This window comes from Pterocles gutturalis, unplaced genomic scaffold, assembly GCF_000699245.1.
Source record: "Pterocles gutturalis isolate BGI_N339 unplaced genomic scaffold, ASM69924v1 scaffold16129, whole genome shotgun sequence".
Lineage (NCBI taxonomy): Eukaryota > Metazoa > Chordata > Aves > Pterocliformes > Pteroclidae > Pterocles > Pterocles gutturalis.
Genome location: NW_010130964.1, coordinates 19,871 through 42,151, shown reverse-complemented (window position 1 = coordinate 42,151; position 22,281 = coordinate 19,871). Strand labels below are relative to the sequence as shown.

At 37.9% G+C, this 22,281-nt stretch overlaps 1 protein-coding gene across 1 annotated transcript in view; it reads right to left on the bottom strand.

Moving 5' to 3' along the window:
• Window positions 1–6,961: 6,961 nt before the first annotated feature.
• KYNU (kynureninase) overlaps window positions 6,962–22,281 on the bottom strand; it is a gene marked incomplete at its 5' end in the record, with an annotated part of 35,166 nt that continues 19,846 nt past the window's right edge. Inside the window, 4 exons of the mRNA XM_010080429.1 lie at window positions 6,962–7,282; window positions 8,497–8,727; window positions 11,902–11,987; window positions 13,494–13,546. Of these exons, the coding sequence (XP_010078731.1) occupies window positions 7,130–7,282; window positions 8,497–8,727; window positions 11,902–11,987; window positions 13,494–13,546 (523 nt within the window). The remainder of the gene's footprint in view (window positions 7,283–8,496; window positions 8,728–11,901; window positions 11,988–13,493; window positions 13,547–22,281) is intronic.

Sequence of the window (22,281 nt, the reverse complement as noted above, 5' to 3'; positions counted from 1 at the left end):
AAACATTAGGCCTGTTAGGAAGAATATTCTTCATGAGACTTTTTAACCCTGTTTTTTCTTCCCGTAGAACAGGGTCTCCAAACTAACTTGCACTCGTTACTCATTTCTTCACAGAGCCGAGAGGTTTTTTGGATAACCTTTAACAGCACCAGACCTCCTCTCCTCATGCACAAGCTTGTAAGGCTAAAAAAGGACCTTAATGAAAAAAAATTAAAACATAACTCCACAGTATATGTCATTATGATATACTGAATGCAAAGCAGCTGTTCCTAACAGATTTGGCATATAACAGGGGTAACGTAATTTTACACAAATCGTTATGTTCATTATATTAAATTAATAGATTAAAATTAGTCAGCAATGCTTTTTAAAACCATCTTACCCATAGATCCCTTTATCCTTATATTCTAAGGGTTCTGTTTCTTTTTTTCTCCTCAATAATCTGTGCAGAGAGAACATAAATGCCCAGATCACTAGAAGCATAAGCCACTAAATTCATGGCTGTTGAGCCTCTTCCAATATAAGCATCTGAAGGAAAGGTACTTAAGGGAAATAGAAAATGACATCATTTTTTTCCCTGAGCTTTTGAAGAGTGAATGATTTTTTTTCCCATCCTACAGGAACAGATTCTAGACTAATTTTTCCTACTAAAGGCTTTAAAGTCTAAAACTCATCAAACATCTTGTCCTCAGAGACAACGTCATCCAAGTTCAAAGGATCCATAGCCCCGCAAAACTGATGTATTATTTCAGAGCTAACGGCTTTGTTTTCATTGAATGTTTGATTTCATCAATTTAAATCACTTCTTACACTTTCTATAAATGTGAAAAAAAAAAAAAAAGAGAAAACAGAACAAAACCTCCTGATTCTCTGAAAAAAGAGCAGACCTATATACGCATACAGATGCACATATATATCATATACATTCAATCGGTATGTTTTCCTGTCTTAAGATTTTTCCAGGGTAGATTTATTGTAGATTATGGGTTTTTTCAGAGGTTTTTTTGAAGAGCCTTTGGATTGAAAATGGTAGTCTTTCAAGGCATTTGTTTTAATGAACATCATTATAATGAAGAGTGTTCTTTTCATAACTAAATACGAGCAGGATTTTTTTTCAAGTAAAGTCTGGGTCTGATTACTGATGGAGGAACTTCAAGATCTTTTTATTTTTTTGCTAAGTATTTCAATATTCATTCAGAAAAATGTCAAGATAACAGACTTCAGCATGTAATTTTGGTGATTCATACTTTTTCTGGTATTTTATCACTTCAGTTTTAATATCCAGTTAAAGCAAGAAAGTTTGAACAAAATAAGAATACTAAAATAATGAAGCAATCGTATGCTATGTCCAGACTTCACAGAATTAAGGATATTTCAAAAATCGACCCATAGCATTATCCTTCATCCATACTGATACAGAGCAATAGCTTTTGATTTTCTTAGTTAAATTTGAGAAGTCGAGAGTAATTTCTTACCAAAATTCAATGTATTTGTCACTCCTGCTTTGGTCCACAAGGAGTTTACTTTATCTAACTCAAGTTCTTTCGACAACAGATAAAGCTTAGATGCTATAAAGAGGATTACAAATTTGTTAAATTAATTTGTCACTGAACCATATTCAAGTTGGAAGTCAAACAAAAATAACAAATGGGATTTTTCACATCAATTTAAGAGCCAAATTCCACTATTTTTCAGTACGCCACTATACATGTTGTATGCCATTATCTCAATAAGCCATTTTTGCACAACTGTATATTAAACAGGGTATGATCTAGGAAAGCAGGAAGCGTAATCAACCATTAGACTCTAGAAAAACAAATGTGAGGTCTCGAAATACACTTCAGTAGAACTTCATCATCAGTAAAACTGAAAACCAGGACGGTGAACCATAGAAATCGAGCTGTGTCCTTAGTTCCCCGCTGGCTGGGGAAGAGGTGAGGAACACCAGCAGCAGAGAACTTGCTCTGTGTTCCAACAGGTGAGACCATGACTTCTCCTGCAATCTCTAGGGGTACCTACACAATCTATATGCTGCTGGGCAGGTGGCATCCCAGAAGACATCATTCCTTTCAAGTTGCAGTGGTATTTCTAGCACTCAGATACTTTTTTTTTCATTCAGAACATGCTTTGAAAGAAAGAATTGGAAAAGTTTTCATATATATCTTCATCTTTATACTTGGCACTGCGATGATAAAACTGCCATTTGCTTTTATTTCAAATGAAGGGGTTTCAATGCTGCTTGCCCCCATGCTTATTACAGAAGCCTGGATAAATCTTGCCCCACGTGGGAGTCATTTTGAACGTATTAAATAATGATTTTCCTATGTCTCTCCCACTTTGATGTAGCCTCCTAAGAGAAAGAACTATCCTGGATATATGACTTGGTCATGTTTTAACAATTTGACGATCTCTTCAAACTCCTTCAATAAAATGGAAGGGTGTTTTGTTTTGTTTTTAAAAAAAAGAACTTCTGCACTTTGCTCAGTTGATAAGAGGCCCCGTCTTCCACAAATTATAATATAGAAACTTTTTGAACATATACTTTAAATTCACAATTCGTTTCTTATTTTTAAAGCTATTTTTTTATCATTTGATTAATTGCTTAAAACTGTACATAAAGATAAAGGGAACTTTGAAATTCATACCTTGGAGTATTAACATGTACTCAGGACTAGATGTAAATGTCAGAGAGAAAAAAGATCTAATGAACTCTTTATTGGTGAAATACAGTATTGCAGCTGCCTAGAATTTTAAATGGTTTGTAACTAGCTCCAAAGCAAAATAACTACAGAAGTTTACTTACAGCGCGGACTCTCATTCAGCATTTCTAATGTCTTCTCTCAGGGTAGATGGAAGCCATTTGTTTTGCTAGAAGTTGCAGCTACTTCATTTTGTTGAAGTTTAGTGGATCCTTTGGTGTTAGTAAAATGTCCAGGAAAAGAAAAAATAAAGTGCAACCACAGAAGTATTTTTCTGTCTAGAAAATTAACACAATCATAAGTTTTCCTTTTCCCTGATGTCTTCTCTGCCATAATAATGGCTTCAGGATTTAAATCCTTTGCTGCTATTGTGACTTCAAAGCCTTAAAACTGCAATTGAATGAAGTAGTTCATCTGTCATTATTCAAATATGAAGCAATTACGATGAAATAAAGATAGAATTCCATTGAGAAATACCCCAATCAATTCTCACTTATATTTAACTAGAAACATAAAATGATGCTTAGAAGAGTAAGATTAGGTAATAAAAAACTTGGAATATAAAGAAGTATGAATTACTGATCTATAACTTATTCATTTCTGAACAAGTTTCTAAATATATTTCACAAATATTGACAAAAGTTTAAGCTTACGAAGCAAAACTGTCCCTCAGCTGGTCATAAAGAGTGACTAGCTTTTCAGAAATACATTTTCATCAGTTTGGATGCCCAGAGGTTCAGATGGAAACCTGCTGAGATTTGGAAGGGTCTCAAAGCAGGTCAGCTCCCTCTGAAATATCGTGGATCATGATCCGTTAATTGCTTCTGGAATTATTGGGTTTTATAAGTGAGTATATGAAATAACGCACTTGCCTCAGTCATGTCTTCATTATATTGCTGTTGCTGCTTTGATGTCTACATACCCTGTAAGACCACTGTAGATTTAGCCCTAGATGCTTATTTTCACTTTTTTGAACACAACCAAGGCCCATCCCTACCCTTGGGGCTGGATTTTCACAGGCAATTCCCACCTGCACCCAGTCCTATTTGGGAACCTGACCATCATGTAAAGCAACATAGCTTAAAAAGTTAATTATTTTGTTTCATTATCTTCCATCCTTGCTTTTTGTAGAACGTAACACTTCACAGGGTCAGATTAGGTTGGGTTTTCTCCCTCTCTATCATCTTTCTTAATTTACCAATGTATAATACTGTGCTGATAAAATGAAAGCAAGGTGGATTCTGCAGTAGTCAGACCAAGGGCTCCCAACATTTTGTAACTTAAGTTCTTCCAACAGGTCACGTCCTTCCCCTTCTCAATCATGCAAGAAGCTCAGATGAGATAATAATGTCTTCCCCCCCCCACTCAGACTGTACTGTTCTTTTGGAAAACACAAGCATCCTTTTCTGCTTGTGCAAGAGGACTTCTCCTTCTCTCTTATCTTCCCATGACGAACAGGGAAAAAAAAATGCACAAGTGGATCCTATAGTATTTTTCCCTTGCATTTTCAACAGTTGTAGTGAGTTTAAGAGGTCTGTACAGTATTAAATTTTGTTGTGGTGAGAAAGATCACATAGAACCAGGGATCTTCATGTTTATCTTCTTTCATTTTATAGGCATTTTATCACTCTACCTGGGTATCAATTTTTTGTCATCTACAGACACTCATGTCTTGCAGTTTAACTTGAAAAATGTAATTTCTTCAGACAATCAAAGAACTAAATGTGTCGTGGTTTTACAATTAGAAAGCAGGAGTATTTAATACAGAATTTTAAATCAGAGCTGTAACTAGCAAGAAGCATTCGGGGTATATACAATTAATTATTTCACACATAATTATTCCTGGTATTACTCTAACTGAGATAACTTAGAGCATTTGAAGCAAATTTTAATATTCCTCTTTTTTTTTTTTTTTTGTTGCACAGAAGCTCTTTCACTTGATATTCTCTCACTAAATAATATGTAAAATACTGACACCTAATGTTAACTTTCAGTATTATTCATTTTGCAAAACTTTTACTACAAGTAGAGAACGACCATGTGAAACTGGTGCTTATGCTGCAATTTTATGTTGGTAAAATGCAATATAGGCTTCCATCACTTTTTGGAAAATAATTTTCTGAATTTATATATATGACTGTCAAAGCAAGGAGCTTTCATGTTTATCTTCACAGCTAGCTGGCAAAAGAGTAGTTCAGAAAAGTTGAAATAAGTGAGGTTTGACACACTGAATTTAATCAAATCCATCAAATAGAACACAAATGCTTATTTCTAAAGTCAATATTTGTACCTATAGCCTGAAGTGTTGCTGAAAGACAAAATAATATTAAACACTTATTAATAATCTGTTATCTTTTGAAACCAGGACTGTACAGATTCAGCAAGCACTTTACCTGCCCTGCTTGGTTCACTTTCCTCAATCAGAACCACAAGGAATTGTCTTTACAGTTTGTGAATTTACTGCAGAGGCCAAACTGCCACCTCAACACTCACCATTTCTCTCCCTGTCACTTCCAAGACAGTCCGAACCTGATGTCCACCTGTTATTTAGAAAGAGATTTTGAGGTTCTTACTCTCCCTGGGTTTGTCACACAACCGAGTTTCAGCTGATAGCACAATAAGGTTAGCACCTAGTGTCACATCTGGATTTATATTAAGCTTGCCTAACTTTACAGAGAAGACATAAGTGTTAGCCAGAGCTGTACCCCAGCACAAGTCCTTCAAAGGCACTGGCGGTGAATTAAATCCCTTTTCAACACTGTGGACTGTCAGTTTTATATTCAGTGCTTTTTTCATCAACAGTCACTTTATGGAAAATGGTCCTTTTCTAACATCGTGTCACTTGACGGATGAAAGTAGCTGTGCTGCAGCTGTAAGAATAAAAATAAAACAGCAGCCACTGGAGTACAGATACCTGGTCTGCAATACAATGACACAGTCTCAGATGAATTAAAGAGCTCTGACGTCAGTGTAATCAAAACCTCTTGAGTGAGCCAGAGCTTTCCAACTGATTAAGACTCCTCTGCTCATCTTTAGAACAATATTCTAGTTTAAGAAGCTGTTCTGACTCTTCACAGGTGTTAAAAATACCAACAAAGGATTTATTTGCACTTCTTTCAGCTTTCCCCTACACATTACGACCAATGAAATAGATATTGCTGCAGCAGGGATTTTAAAATTACCCATTTTTAGGGAATTTTAGAGCACAAAGTAGACACTGTGAAGTCCCTTGGGTTTCCCTGTGCAGCAGGAGATGCTTAAAGAGTGTGAAAATTTCAACCAGCAAAAATGCCCTTGAGCCAAAATGGAGTAGTCCTCCCTTCTTCCCCCCAATCCTTCCTCAATCTTGAAGTCAAATAAAAATAAGTATTACCAAAAGTAATTTTCTAAGTGTTTCATACTGAAATTCAGACACACTGAGTATCATCAGAGAGAAAGTTTTAGTTGGTTCTTGAAAAAGTGAGAGCGCTGAATAGCTACAGACTTAGGAGCTTCGTTGCCATTTATGCCAAGGTGTTATTAATGTCTTAATCCAACACTGAGTAAAGCGCTGGTTAACTGTAAGCAGTTTCTCTTCATTGCTTGTAGCTGTCTACTTCAAATCTCTGTAAAAATTTGGGCCACGCTGTAAGTTAACAATAAGATATTTTGCTGCTGCTTAACCAGGCCAGCGTTCATTTTGCCTAATCCAAAATAAGCCTTGGTAAAACCGCAGCAAGTGCTCCTACAGTCCTTGATACTGGCTTACACCAGTTTAACATTGTTCTCAGCTTTACAAGCAGATCACCTCCAAGATGACTAACTGGAAAGATAAAGAGTAAATGTTTTGTTTTAGCCAACTGTATCACACTAAAGAAGGTATCCACAACACAAATTCATTCTTCAATTAAACCATTAAACTAGAATTCCAAAATGTTGGGCCCTTTGAAAAATTCTGTATGCAGTAGCTAACAGTTTTTAAACAACTAATTGTTCAACTTCTACTTTTCAAGTATACTATGTACTTTAAATAGAACTGATAAATTAAAAATGTAAATTGGACTGTATCTTTTAACCGTTGGTGATTTGTCTATTTTCCACTTTTTATTATGCATCACTTTTACAATAAAGATGAGTTTTTTTTTCTCATTCCTGTTCTAGTGGATAGCAATTCTTCCATGCTTCTCAAAGCTAATGTAATGAAAGTACATAACATGTTTAAGAAAAGCCCCATTAAAATATACAAAGCATACTAATTCATTAAGTCAAAGTCAAAGCAGAGTGGAAATATGAGCTTTAATAAAACTATGTCTGTTGTAAATAACTATTCAAGCACAGTCATTTTTTTTGCAAATTGCATAGGATATAGCTCAGTCTACTCGAAGCAAAGAATTGCTCAGCGGGATAAATGCATCTTAGTCAGAAATAGATTAAAAGATACAGCTGAGCCATCAATAAGAAGCAGATAGCGGAGTATTGTTTGCTGTTTGTTTTGAAGATGTAATTGCAGATCCCAAGATTTCAATAAATCTGTGCACATCACGGAAAGAATTGTAGAGAGGAACCGGGGCAACGCGAAGAGCATTCGGTTCTCGCATGTCACACTGCAAAATAGAAAGGGAACGTTTAGTAAATTCAGGTCACTTCATATTTATCTGTCAGATTATGTTTTTCAAATGTCATTCTTGTCTTCAAGGAAGAATGACTAGACCAAGAAGGAAACACATGTGAAACATTTGGGACCACCGAGAAACTACTCCAAGGAGCATTATTGTGAAGAACATAGCAAAAAGAGTGGTGTGTTCCCTAAAAAAGGATGCAAGGCTCAGGAGGGGCAGGACTCTAGCAGTGCCACTGAGGGTCTCCAAACCAGCTATGTATCCCCATAATTTAACTTAGCACCTATAGCAACCATAGTTGAAGAGGCACACTGGTGGCAAAAAAGCCCCCACAAAGCAGACACGTGCCAGTATGATAGTGTCTGGTACTAGAGGGACAATGTCACAGGGCTTGCAGTATTTTTTTTACCCCCATCTGTGGCTTTGGACATTTTGCTGAATAAGATAATCTCTCGCATTGGAAGCATATTACTGCATCGTGAAGACAAGCCAAAGGAGTAGGGCCCCCTGCCCTCTTAAAAGCAGCAGTTCCTGGAATTCCCTGGCAGCACAAAAACAGCAGCAGATTTAGCCTAGAAGAGCTGCCCTTTGGGGACACAAGTCACGAGCAGAAATAAAACCCATATATCATTTATATGGCATTACGCTATCCGCTTTACCTCCGAGAACTTCTAAATCACCAGATGTACAGCCTCAAATTTAGCTTGTATTCTTTTTGAGCAGTGCTCACCTATAACTGTGCCGTTACGTGGCATTGCCATTCAGTGGCCTCTTTTTCTGAGTGCTAAAACTCATCTCTAAGGAAATGACACCTTTTAATTGCTCCACCTCGATGCCTCGCAAAGAACATCTCCTTATCACTCCTGTTCAGACCATCAGCTTCAAATCCACAATGCCTCCCACCATAACGCACCCATAAAATGCCTCTAGCCTCAGTAGCAACTCCTAGGTGCTATTCACAGAACTATTGGAAATAAATCAATAAAGGACAATCTGCAGACTAACAAATAGTTTATAAAATAACTCTACTTATTAGACTTATAAAATAACTTGTCTTAATAAATTGAAGATGCTATGTAAGCAATTTTCATCAGTCTTTTCTGAGCTTATACAAGGCTATATTTGAATAAAAGCAAATACTATAACTTTGGTATGGTTCACAAAACAGCGTACAAGAAGATGAAGTCTGATTTACTCACAGCTACTCCTCTCTTCTCCAGCTCTTTAAACACAGATTTGATTGGAAGGGAAAAAGATAGGGTGAGTTGGCAGCCTCTTTCCTCGACCTGAGATGGCGTGATTATTTTTACAAAGGGCTTCTCTGGATTTGTTTTATCCTCACTGTAGTAATGCTTGATCAGGTATTCCAAGTAACCAGTGAGTAGAACAGATTTCCTCCTCAATGCTTTCATTGTAGTTTGACCAAAAACCTGTAACGAATTTAAATAATTAGAATGGTAACGCGCTGCTGTGGAAAATAAAAAGTGAAGAAGTCTAAGGCTATTTCAGAGCTTTTTAAACAGTTTTGGTAATGCAGGGACCAAACCATCATTCTTACTTGACTAGGTAGCAGATTTATTTGTATGTATTATCATTGGAATCACGTGGTAATATCAGATAGACATTCTAGATAACATCTTTAGATAACGAAAGACATTTCTGTCTATTGTTAAAGTAGACATATCTACATAAAGGAATTTGCACACAAAACCAGTTTGCTGAGAGAGTAGTCTTTTGCATATCTGAAGAGGATCCATACATTCTCTATACATTCAGTAGGGCCACATGAAACTCAAAATCACATGCAAGATTTTCCTTGTATGTAGCTCTAGTAACAAAAGGCAAGGGCAAGGCTGAAACTTCATGACTGATCTGCAAACTCTTGTCTTTGAAAATATAACATATCTATAAATGTATTGATTTTAACATTTTAAGTCCTGTACAGGCAGGGTTGCAGGCTCTGTCTCTGTTCCTCTGCTAGAAAAAAAATGTTTGCTTGATTCTGTTTTAATAGCTCTTCACTCTTACACAGCTACAAGGACTGGTGAGCTGCGGAAACTCAAAATGTCATGAAACACGTAAAAGTGATTGTTTAAAAATCTCCTTAAAAATGGCACTACTTTGCCACACCAACAAGAACAAAACGTGCGGCAGAAGAGTTGGGGAACAGAAGGAGGTCAGGCAGCTCCTGCTTGTACTCTAGAAAGGCTCAGTTACAGGGAACAACAGAAAACGTGAGCCCGGAAATAATTCAGCCCTGCCTTTCCCAAAACCCCCTTTTCTTCTTCCCATGCAAGTAGCTTCAGGGAAGGATGACAAGACATAGACACGCAAGTACCCGATGGTCGCTTCAGATCAGATCCTGGCACGTAAATGCCATCTCACTGCTCATGGACAGGTATGCCTCCACTGACTGCAGCTGCAAAATCAGAGGCAAGGTGAAGGTCCTGTATGAAAGTCCAGGGTCTTCACACTCAAGAAATCACTGCTCCACACTGAAGGAGTAGTACTTTTAAGCTTGGTTATATCATAGAACTTGGAAGAGCATATAAAGAGGTAACTCAGGAATCCTACTTAAAATAAGGTCCAGTTTCCAGCAGCACCTGGAAATCACTCTTTTGTAGGACATCCCAAGAATTACTCCATGATTCTATCACAACCACTAGTCACTGCACAAAACCAAAAGCCTTCTATTATTTTTCCTGTGAAACAAAAAATATGGCTGCTGCAAGACAGACTTTGCACGGAGACAGTGCAGCCATGGAAATGAATGTGACCAGGACCAGAACCGCCAGCAGTTGGTATTTGTGCAGGTCAATAAAAATCTAGAGGCATTTCCCTCCCCACACGGGCAGGCAGAGCACACACACGACCACTCAGCACGTTACTGGATGTAAAATGAAAACCTATGATTCTATGAACCTGCCTCCTCTGGGCTTTGCAGCAGGCTGACGGATGGATCTCCTTAGGCTGCATGCAAAAATCTGTTTGCTCAGGCTTTCTGCAAGGAATATTTGGCCTCCTGGGTGAAATTTTAGGAAAAAGATCTTTTAAATGTGGCTGTAGAGCACTCCCTTTTTTTCCATAAAAGGGAGCAGCTACCACCATAACAGTCACTTTAAGCATTATTGAGGAATAACATGCATTAACACTTGCAGTTTTCATCGTTTCCATTGGAAACACTGCCTTCTGCTTAATGTGTCCCAGTGAAGGTGGCATGCAATTTCACCAGCCATCTCTTGCCAGACGTGAAAACTATTTTGTTTCCCACTGTATTAGAGTGATTAGCACTGGGAAATCCTGGCTGTGCCAAAAGGTAATGCAGGCACAGAAAGGGGAGGCGATGGAAACTGCTCAGCCCTCATTGACGGAGGCTCCCTGCAGTGGGCTAAATGACATCAACCCACACAAACTGGAACGCTGACAATCTGGGTCATAGCAGAATAGCTTTCAGCTTGTCTCGAAGGTCACATAAAGTTTTTTAAAAAATATATACTGGATGCTTAAGGACTAACAAAATAAATTGTCATGCAGGATGAGTAGCGTTGCTTGTGCCTTTTGCAGTCCTTTAGCATTGCGTGTAAGCCGGAGAGAACACAATTGGCAATTTTCTAACTTTGTTTGCATAAGATGCTGTTTTTTTCAGTAAATAAATAGGGACTTACGGTGTATGGACATTGCTCTTTGTTCCAGCATCAGTTTTGCTGTTACACTAGCATTAATGGAACTCTAGGAGAAATACATTTCTCCCATTCTGCTGATGGTAAAAACATGCTAACCAAGGCTGGCTTGAAAAACAGCTCAGGAAAATTTTTTAATATAGTAGCATGTAGTAGGGAAATCTATGTAAAATGATCCTTTCCAGTCCCAAAGACCCAGAGTCTTGCATTTCAGGAGTGAAGTACCAGTAAGAGAAATGCAGCTGTGTCTCAATATGAAATGCAGGGTGACAGAAGGTGTTTGGAGAACAGCTGCATGCTGTCAGACAGTGTGGAATTGTGCTCTCCAAGGTGGATCGGAGGGCTTTCAGCACATGGGTCACCCCTTCCGAGCCAGGAAGGAATTATCCCGGCCCAGGGTGCCCAGAGAAGCTGTGGATGCCCCATCCCTGGAGGGGTTCAAGGCCAGGCTGGATGAGGCTTTGGGCAACCTGGGCTAGTGGGAGGTGTCCCTGGACATGGCAGGGGGTGGAACTCAATGATCTCTATGATCCCTTCCAACCCAAACCATCCTGTGATTCTATGGTTCCATGAGTTGCACTGAGGCAAGCTCTGAATCCATCTGTGGGAAAAGCTGCTCTTTACACCGAGCCACTAAAAATTGGGACAAACACAATGGTAGCAGTCAGGCTTGGAGGTGCAAACCTCATGTATACTGGGTCCAGCAGCAAGGTTTGTGAGAACAGTGAAGGGATGAGCACATTTATTAAAGGCCTTGGCCTCTCAGGGTTGTGGGGTGATTTTGTTTGTTTCTCATTCCCTCCCCCCCTTTGCTTTCTAACTGTTTTACAAACTTTTTTGAAGGGAGGCAGCAACAAAATGCATAACATTCATTTAACATTTTTATGCTCTTAAATTCAGGCTCAAAGTAAAGAAATTACTTACCTCTAAGCTAGCTTGCAAAGCACAGACCAGTAAAATTGGAGGATTCGATAACCGAAATCCATTAATTCCTTCACTTAGTTGTAATTCTGGAAAAGGAATAACATATTAGTGGTTTTGATTTCTTGCTTTTAATGGATTGGACCTTATCTTGACGTCCGTCCTCATGCAATAAAATATTTCACTAACGTGGCCTGTAGGAATGGGTCATTAAAAGGAAATGGTAATCTGTTCACAGCTAATACTTTCAACTTCGAGAGAAGCCCAATTTTATCCAGTGGAAGACCTCATTAGCAGCTTCACGGGAACTAAAGAATGGCAATTAATTTGTTTAAATGGTGTGTGTTAAAACCACCTTTACACTTGAATCTCTTTGAACGCTGGCACAAACCAGAGAAAACCCGAGTCAGCAGAGGCACAATCGCGCGGAGCCACGGCGCTGCCACGAGCAGGGAATCACGTTCCTTAACTTTATTAAACTGACGAGACACGCGGGAGACGGCATATGCAGCTAAGTGTAGCTTCAGGCCTCTTAGAGAAGCTGCGTAGACTTGAGGCTGTGAAATTTCACAAAAATGTCTTTAATAAATCCATAAAACTTCGCTGTAAGTTCTGTGTCACCATTTATATTTCATGCTTCAGCACCGGAGCAAGAGGATGCTGTAGAGGAAACGCTTTTCCTGCACGGCAGACTGGCTAACTTCATCATGACTGTTACCCAACTTCTCCCCTATAAACCGCCCATGGAAAGGAATCAACAACGTTTTTCTTCTTCTAACAGTATTTCAGGGCAATTTGTGTCTCCTGCTGGCTTTCCGCAGTGCCACTCTCTTCCATTTGGTCAGAAAACAAAGAGCAGGCTGAGGCTATTAGAGCTGTGCTCTCCAGCCAAAGTCACATCAGCGGGCTCTGCCACGGAAAATTAAAAATATATTAAGAACAAAACAACCAAGTGAACCCAAAAGCTCCTTTCTCCTCCTGATCCCTCAGGATATTCTCTCTGTCATACTCTAAAATGGAGCTGAGCAGTCTAGCTGTCAGATTTGGAAAGGAGTCCTCATTTCATGTTGGGACAATAAAGTGCTATTTCAGAGCAGGTTGGGTTTTGTCTTACTTATCCTCAACCAGTGCAAGGAATTTGGAGATGATGAAACATTAGTGGCATTTCATGACTTATGTCAGGTTGCCTTACCTTTATTTATGTAATTTCTCATTAATTCCAGTGGAGTTAATCCTAAAGTAAGGTATTACCCAAGCGAATGATAGCAGATCCTCGCTCCTTAGAGATTTAGGAGGTTAATTCACTGAGATACTTTGAATGTTTCATCCATATTCTATAGCTGCATTTGGAAGGTATTTCAGCAAAATGTCTAGAAGCAGACAGTCAGACCCATATGCCCAGAGACCAAATTTCTTCCCACATTTATTTTAACTCCATTCCATTCCATATTTGAGATGAGTTTAGCTTAATACCTTTAACCTAAGTGAGGAAACGCAAAGTTCTATCCTTTCTACTCAAGCTACTATAAAAGTGAAGCTGGCTTTATATAAACACATCAATTAAGGTAAAACTGAAAATTTATACAAGTACATACTGTTTTCCATGAGGAATCGTGTCTTGAAGTCATGACCCCACCAGCCAATTAGCCTAAGATTTTGTAAAGAAAGTAAATTAATAGCAATCTTGGTATAATATCTTTTAATTTAGATTTGAGAGTTAAGAAATATGTAAGATTAAGAAATATACACATTTCTAATAACACATTGTATTTCTAACAATGACATAAAAATGCAATAAACTCCATAAATAGCCTGCACTAAAAACTTAATTTTACTATTTGGGAGTTTCTTTTTAACAACTAATGATAAAACATACCACATCTTTCAATTAACTATTGATTTCTAACAAAACTCATTTTGTCTGAATTCATTTCACAAAACGAAAAATAGAAGAGAAATATTTCCACTGTTTTGTTCCAAGGCATTAAATTCAAACCCCCACCTTCAACTTAGCTTAATGAATGTTGAAAGCTAAAAGGTGTTATAAAAACTGACTTACTTTCACCAAGAAAAGGAGTCAGCAATGGATAGCAGACAGACAAAGGATTTTGTGGGCATTGCCTTTTCCTTACCATGAGACAGTAGATTCTTCTGCACCTGAACTGAACTTATTATTCAAAAAAAATTCTTTAAAATAAAAACCAAACCAGTTTAATCCAAATATAATTTTTTAAGATCATCTCCAGAAAAGAAAAAAATAAAGATCAGTTACTTTGAAAATCATTTACCCAAGCTTGTACCTTAAGATGACACCACATTATTAACTCATATTTCCTGAAAAATATGCTCAGGAACATAGCAATAAACAGTTTTCCAAAGCGGTTGGATGCACTGGAACACCTAGTGCCCAAGACGCTGCAGATAAAGGCAATACTGTAAAATCAGGAGTTTCTCCCCACCTCCACTGAGTTCTCTACCACTTAACTCAGTCCATGGGAATATTGGTAACTGGTAGTGTCAGCACTACTGGAAATTTCCCATGTATCAATGCTAATACAATAGTAGGAGGTCACCGTCACAGGCTCCTTCCTGACCTTCCAAGGTCTCCAGGACTGGACATACTGGACACCATTTCTTCCAAGGCTTTGCTCAATTTTGGTTATACCAAGTAGCAGAGTTGCTTAGGAGTGAAGCCTGGCAAGCACTCAAAATTTGTAATGTTAAAAAAAAAAAAATAAATCTATAAGTAAAACTTATAGTAGATCAGCCTTCCTGGAAATAAGCAAGGAAAAAGAAAGTCATTGACCCTCTCTAAAGAAAGAGCACTTCTGTGCAGTATGCTTAAGAGAGCTTAGCTCCGCAGAATTAAGACAATATTTGAGTTAAAATCTTGCTATACGAACATTGCATAGTGTAAAATAAAGTGCTTCATATTTCTGTACAACAACAGGGGTTTTATGTTTACTTCTAAGGCTCTGAGCTGCATCCGAACATAGTGTATACAGAAAAAGCACATTTTTTTCTTTATTGCTGCCTGATGTTTTTATTATTCTAGTACCCATGAAAATCAATAGTGCAATACGCGTTCATGTCAAATGAGATGTTACATTGCCAAAATGAATATACCTCAAATGAAGTGTAATGCAGCTTCTGCCCAAGTGACACCGTTACTGATGCTTTAATCATAAAAGATATTCCAGCTATTTAGTATGAACTGTATAATATATATAGAATATTTTACTATAAACCCTGGATATTGTAAGTTACTACAACATACTACTAATGTCAATTGCACTCACATTCCATGAATCTGAACAATTTTAGAGAGAAAAGTATCCATGGGAACTAGAACATTTGGATTATTACTCTGTAGCAAGGAGAAAAAAATATGATGTTCTAATGTTAGGACGTGGTCCACATAAAGTCAAAATAAACATCAACCAGACTAATACCCAGATAGAGCCTGGTGGAAAGCATTCCGCTTGCACTTTGAATGCTCAAAATTTGCTAAATCTGAAGCTGGCTTAAAACCAGATCTCTGCTGCAGCACCATATTCACAACTTGGAAACTGAAATTTCAGAACTTTTCCAAAATGACAGAATGAAGGATTTTTTTTTTTTTAAGACAGTTTTAGCTGTCTTGCCCTTTCCTACTGTAACTCTGACAATTTGCTTTTTTTTTTTTTTTTTTTCTTCTTTTTGGCTGTTCGAGAACTTCAGAAGTGTCACTACAGGATGTGCACTTTGAGGCAGCTCTGGTCCTATGCTCTCATTGATCTAATGGTCCATATGGATGTCACATTATCTGACATTTAAGTTGACAGGCTTCAAAGTGTGGAAATTAACAAAATCCTTAAGAATTAGCAATACGCTGTTTACAATTTTCTGCGAGAATTTTGAAATGAAGTTTGCCACTGCTATGCCAAATTTCAACCTGTTATGATGGGAAATAGCTAAGGTGTTAAACCCCAAACATAAGGCTTTATTAATGCTCGCTAAAAATAATAGGCAAATAAAACTGCACATTAAGATACTGCAGTAAAATTTCTTATTAAAGAGTTGTTACTCCGCATACAAAATGAGTATTTTTCAACTGCAGTCACCATTTTGACTACTCCTGCTTCAAAGACAAAGGCACTGAGATCTAAATGGGATTAAAATTGAAATTAAATTCCAAACCACAATCTTTGCAAAATGCATAACATGGAAGGCTCTGAAAAGCCTTACATGATGTGCTTGTGTTTAAGAACACTTTGAACTTGTTAGTAACAGGACTCTGGAGTTACATCATTTTCACTGAAGACAAAACCCATTTTGTGAAGTGCGTTAAAAATCGATGGCTGGGGAGAAAAGGGTTTAATTTTGCAAATGTCCCACTATAAACCTTTGAGAATAATGTTTTACTGGTCACTGCCCTTTGCATGTAAATGCATCCAAATGGAGCACTTTTCTTTTAACACAACACTGATCAAAATGGTTAACCCAACATTGGGATGTGCACTGGGATGGCATCCCGCTGCCAGCCCCAGGTACCCACAGCATCCCAAGGCTGCTCTGCAGAGATGCTCCTGCAGCACCTCTAGAGTAACATCTCTCCATCCAGCAGAAAAAGCATCCACCAAACCCACTGCAATAACATCAAAAAAAAGAGAGTAAATTAGTGCTAAATCAGCTGCAAGTTTCTCTGTGAGATATTGCACGTTCTTACAAACCTACTTCTATAAGAAAATAGCTTTTAAAACAGATAAGGCATTGTTCTATTTTATGCCTCAAATAAAAGCTGTGTCCTCATGGTTTGATAACGCTGAGATTTTCCCTGGGAATTCTGCAGCTCTCCAGTCTATGCACAGAACTGGTTTTTAAATGTGCCACATAAAATGTAAAGCAAACCGTCACTAGCTTAATTTCATGAAACAAGTAGGCATATAATGAAATATTGCTGAGAGGATTTAAAATTCCTTATTTTTACCCCAAAATCTTCTCTTATTTTTCAAATCAATGAACAAAGATTTTCTGGGTTGCAAAATGACTCCAGAAAGGAACAGTATCCTCCCATTTAGTCGTACTCTCTTTAAGCACATTTACACCAGGGAACAATCCCTTTAATAAGTGTTTTTATTTAGCTCATTTTCCTCTTTTATATCTGTCTGCATTAGACTGAAGCACTGGCTGTTCATAACTTGAGTCATCTCATTTGTAGTTGCATTAATAATGCCAGAGCGCGGGATATAATAATCATGATGTATGTGCAGTGTAAACATCAAAGAAGATCCAGTTAAAGAACACAGAAAAAACACAGAAAAAAAGCCTTTGACCTTTGCTTCGAAGTTACAGATCATCATGCTACTCATTTACAATTTACAGCCTGAAGCAACATGGGTCTCGTTGCCCTTCTTGGCAAGAAAAAATAATAAAAAAATAAACTCTTGAGTAGTGAAACAGAAAGCAGGGAAATACCAGTAATGTGGCCCAACTTTTACAGTCCAGAGCAATACGCTGGAAGTGTCCTGTCATTATAGTGTGCGAGAGATAATTTCATGCCCATGAGAAATCATGTTGGAAAGCTACAACAGGAATGCAGCGTGAAATTAATAATACTTTATATTACACTTGCCAGCCTCACTGGGCATGGAACAGTTTGTCTTCTCTCTGTTATTGGGTCACAACGCTATTTAGAAATTTCTTATTCATTACTGAGATTATTTCTATATGAGGAGTGTATACCAGCAAAGCACACGATGTTTATGAAACCAGGGATTAACCTAATCACAAACAGGCAGGTTTGGGGCAGACTGTGTCCACAAAGCAGCTGATGTAGCTGCTGGGTGGCAGCTAAGCTCTTTGTTCACACATTGCCTTATTTTTGCAAAAACTTCCAGATGTTGGCAAAGATTTGTCTGAGTTTTCATGCTACTGTTCTGAGTAAGAATCAGCTTGAAGGATTTAATGAGATCTCCCCGCTCCCAAATTATGTGACGCAGAACTAAGGCAGGTATTATGCTATTGTCTGCAAAGGCAATCTCACGCAGGAAAAAGAATGAAAGGGACAACAATAATCATTAAGCGCAGGTTCTTGCAGTCCTGTATGTCCATGACACAGCTGGCTGGTTGAAGAGCATGTCCACTCCCTGTGCTCGTGTCTCATGACATCCTTAAGATCTACAAGAGACAACCAAGGGGCACAGTGTGACACAAATTTAGAGAACAGGGAGTAACTGTGTCTCCAGTATTAGTGGAAAATATGTTAAATAGACAACTCATGAGGTCTCAGGAATTAGACTACAAAAGAATACAGAAAACCTGGAGGCTGGAGCCAGCCTGAAGCTAGAAACAATCAACATCTGACCTCAGTCACAGCAACATGACCACGTTTGATCAGCATCCTGCTGCCCAGGAGAACGTGGTGATACCACATGCCTGGTCCCACATCCAAAGTCCAGCTCTGCCCTGCTTTCATATTCCAAACTATAGGTAAAAAAAAAAAAAAAAAAAAAAAAAAAAAAAGATAAACACCAAAAACAAGCCAAACCAAATGGTTCAGTCAGCTCCCAAAGACCAAAAATATTCTTTAACATCCCTTACACCCCTATGTGAACCTCCAGCTCAACCACAACTTTAATTCCAGATCTTGAGGTACATTCTTCCAGTGTCTGGGCTCCACATAGCACAATACAGATAGAAAAAACAGCCAGGACTCAGGTCCTGAGCAGGAACATCTCCTAATGCTCCTGCACTCAGACAAAGGTCAATCCCAGAAGCCAAACTCGTATAAACAGTCGTATCACCCCCTCAAAGCCACCTTACTCTCACCTGGATTTACAAAGATCTCTCCACAATCTCTGAGCCCAGACCTGATACCCAGGATCAACAGCTGGGGCACAGTCTTTGTATTCTCTCCTGCATTCATTTTGTTGCAGTTTTCTATTTGCAATCTTTTTATATGTTTTAATTCAATTTTTATTTCATTAATTTTTATTGCAAACACATGAGCGTGAATTGTGCTACTTTGGATTCCATGCCAAAATTGAGACTAAATAGCAAAAACGACACACACCCCAACCCCACTGCAAAAAACAAAACAAAACAACAACAAAAAAAACAAAGCACCACAACACCAGAAAAGGCTGTTCATTGCTTTGTAGAGCATACTTTTGGCTCACTGACTGTAGTTTGAGGAGTTTCAATTTTCTTTGCTATCACAGACTTCTCTGATCACGGATGAGTCATTTAGCCTTTCCCTGCCTGAAGCCCTCATCTCCAGAAATGTTGCTCAGTACTGCCCTAACTCTCTGGTGAGTGGTGGGAATACATTTGTTAAAATATTTTCCCATACTTAGTGATGAGGACCATGCTAGAATGGAGAGAAAAATATTTCCCTGGAGTATCTTATACTGGACTTTTTGAAATACAGACAGGGAAAGGGGATTTGGAGGCAACGGTTGATGCCACTGGGTTTTTTTTCCCCTCCTCTCAGCCTTTCTCCAGATTATCCTCACAGGCTCGGAATTTGTTTCTAGTGCCAGGTTTCTGTTGAGTTCAGAATTTAATATTTTTTTCTTGATCCACGTCACCTAACTGGCACTTATGTCAAGAAAAAAAAAATTAAAATCAATATTTCTATAGCTTAATTCCACATGGTGTTTTACAGCTGTGCTGAAGCAAAACTGAAGCTCAAGTGGATGGACAATATTATTCCACTGCAACTCCATCCTCTCCATACTGGGCACCACAGCAAGGTCCTGATCTGACCTGGGGCTCCCCTGCTGACAGCTTGCTGGAAGGGAGAAAAATATTTCAAAGAATATTTGGTGTGGTGACGAGGGGTCTGTTTAATCAAAACAAAGAATAATTGAAAAGTGACTCCCAGTTTCATCACTGAAATACAGAATGAGACGATTTTAACCCCCCTGAGTAGGGGAAATACTTCATGTATTGTGAGTTGTGGAGTGTACTTCATAGTGTGTGTGTGTATATATATATATATGGGCTAGGATTTGCATTGGGGGTTAAGGGAATTAGCAGCTAGCCCCTGTTAGAATCCAGCAATATTTGGAAAATTAAGTCTCACAGTCTCCTTCAGAATATCTTGCCAAGATTGCCAGCAGCTATATTTAAAGCTTATTTTTTTTTCCTCCCTTATATCTATTTAGATATCCTTTATCCCAAATGGTAAGATTGGACTTCTTTCATTATTATTTTCTCTGCAATGCCTGTTGTTAATTTTAAGTAGGATCTGTTGTTAGGATTTGAAAAGCTTTTGAAGCCCAGGTAATTATTAGCTTCAGACTTCTGTAGTTTTGGACTTGCACATACTCTGGTGCTTTCCTTGCCCTTTTCAACTCATTACAAATGTTTCCTAATTATTAAGCATATGTGACTTGTGAGCAATGCCATACATTATTAATGGGCCAGTCTCTTAGAACTCAGTGGAAAAAAAAATCCAAACTCCTTATGAAAAGTTGCTACTGTGAAAGCAGTAACATTTCATTTTTAATATCAATGAGGCTTTACTTCATCAAAAGACCAAAGTAATACAATTGTATTAGAGGCTAATAGCATGACATTTTTATTCTGTTAAGTAGCTTGCATTTTCAGTACCATCTACACAAAGACAATTTTTCTCCTGTATTTTGAGGCTTGTCTTGGTTAAAAAAAAAATAGCTAAATTCACTTTCTGCCTAGCAGCAAATTTTAAAAGCAAAGGCAAAAATCCTGAAAAACAATTCCATAATCTAAACAGTGACAGTTAACTATGTAGCTGCAATGGATGAAATTAAGGGATCTCTAGATCTGAGTAATCATTCTTTTTCCAAAAGTAGCTGGGCAGCTCTCAGCTCCCAGAGTTTCATTGTTCTTCAAGGTGGGGAATTTAATGCCATAATTAGAGAGACTTTTGGGTGAAAAACCTGAGCTGTTTGGTCAATCAAGTGCAAGGTGATTTACAGCTGATAGGTATTTGAAGACAGAGGGTACACACGCTCTTCTTGAATTGATTTTTTTCCTTGTTAGTCTTTTAGACTCAACACAAGTGGGAATACACCAATTTCATCATGTCCCTCCATATTATCCCTCCAGGTCAAAACAAAAGGAGATTGAGTTCACTTTTGTAAGAGGAAACAAGTTGCTGTGATGAGGGCACAAGAAAGAGAAATAGCTGCAATGCCATGAATCCAATCAGGGCCCCTTGGAGTCACACAGAGCTCTCCGCCAAATCTCAAAGGTGCTTGCGATAAGGGATGATAATTTCATTCGCCATGATCAGGAAAAAAAAAAAAAAAAAAAAAAAAGGTATGATCAAGCAGCAGACAAAATTGGAGGCTAAATTAAATCCCAGGAAAAGATCTCACAAAACCAACCCCTCTAAGGCTAATGAAGTTGAATTAAAAACTGTTAGATCAGCTTACGAACAACTATTATCACAAAGTGCTCATATATCACTTCCACCAGCCAAATATCAGATATATGAAAAGAGGGAATACAGCCAACGGTAAGTTAGTGCATTTAGTAAAAGGAAATCAAATATTCTGGCTAACACTAGAAATCAAAAATCAAGCAGGGAGCCAATTTACTCATAGAGATATTAATAAAGTTCTCAGCGACTTTTATAAAGTATTGAATAGTTCCCAATTACATTATGGTGACAAAAAAGAGCATATTACATTCTTAAGAATTCAGTAATTTTTTTCTAGGCTGTTTCAAACAGATTAAATTAAACAAGAAGCAAAAGCAACAATCCCTCCTAGAGGTACTTTTAAATGTGAATTCTGACTCAAAGGAGACTTGGATAGTTTTGATTACTACTATGCATTTACTGAACTATCCAGTCTTCTCAATCCCTTGAATGACTCTTTGAGGGGATGATATCTAGACAGATTTCTAAATAATATATGCATCTGACTGAACTATAATATAAAAATTTTAAGATATGGGAAGTTGGGCTTCCTCAAGTCTTTGTTGTTTTTGAATATAGTAATCACAATACTAATGCAAGACCTTTATCACACTAGAATCCTTATTAGTTAAAATGTAAGAGTCATCACCTCTGCTCTTTGCCTGAAACAATAAGAAATCCACATTAAATGGGATTTTTTATTTTTTTTAATGTCAGTGGCTGGAACTAATTGAATTCAAAGTTTTAAGTGTCAGCAGAGTTGCCACAGAATCCAACAGCTGTGTTACAAAACATTTACTAACACTAAGTGATACTCAAGGAGAACCGAGCTCAAACCGAGTCTGTTGAGCTGAAGTCTACATCATGAAATCATTAAGGGAGAACAGAAATGGGTATCTTTAGAGTTATTTTAAGGAGTCCATCCTCAAAAAGCTGAAATTTTATCCACAACTAGAGAAGATGAGAGAAATATGATTCAGGGAACCTTTCTT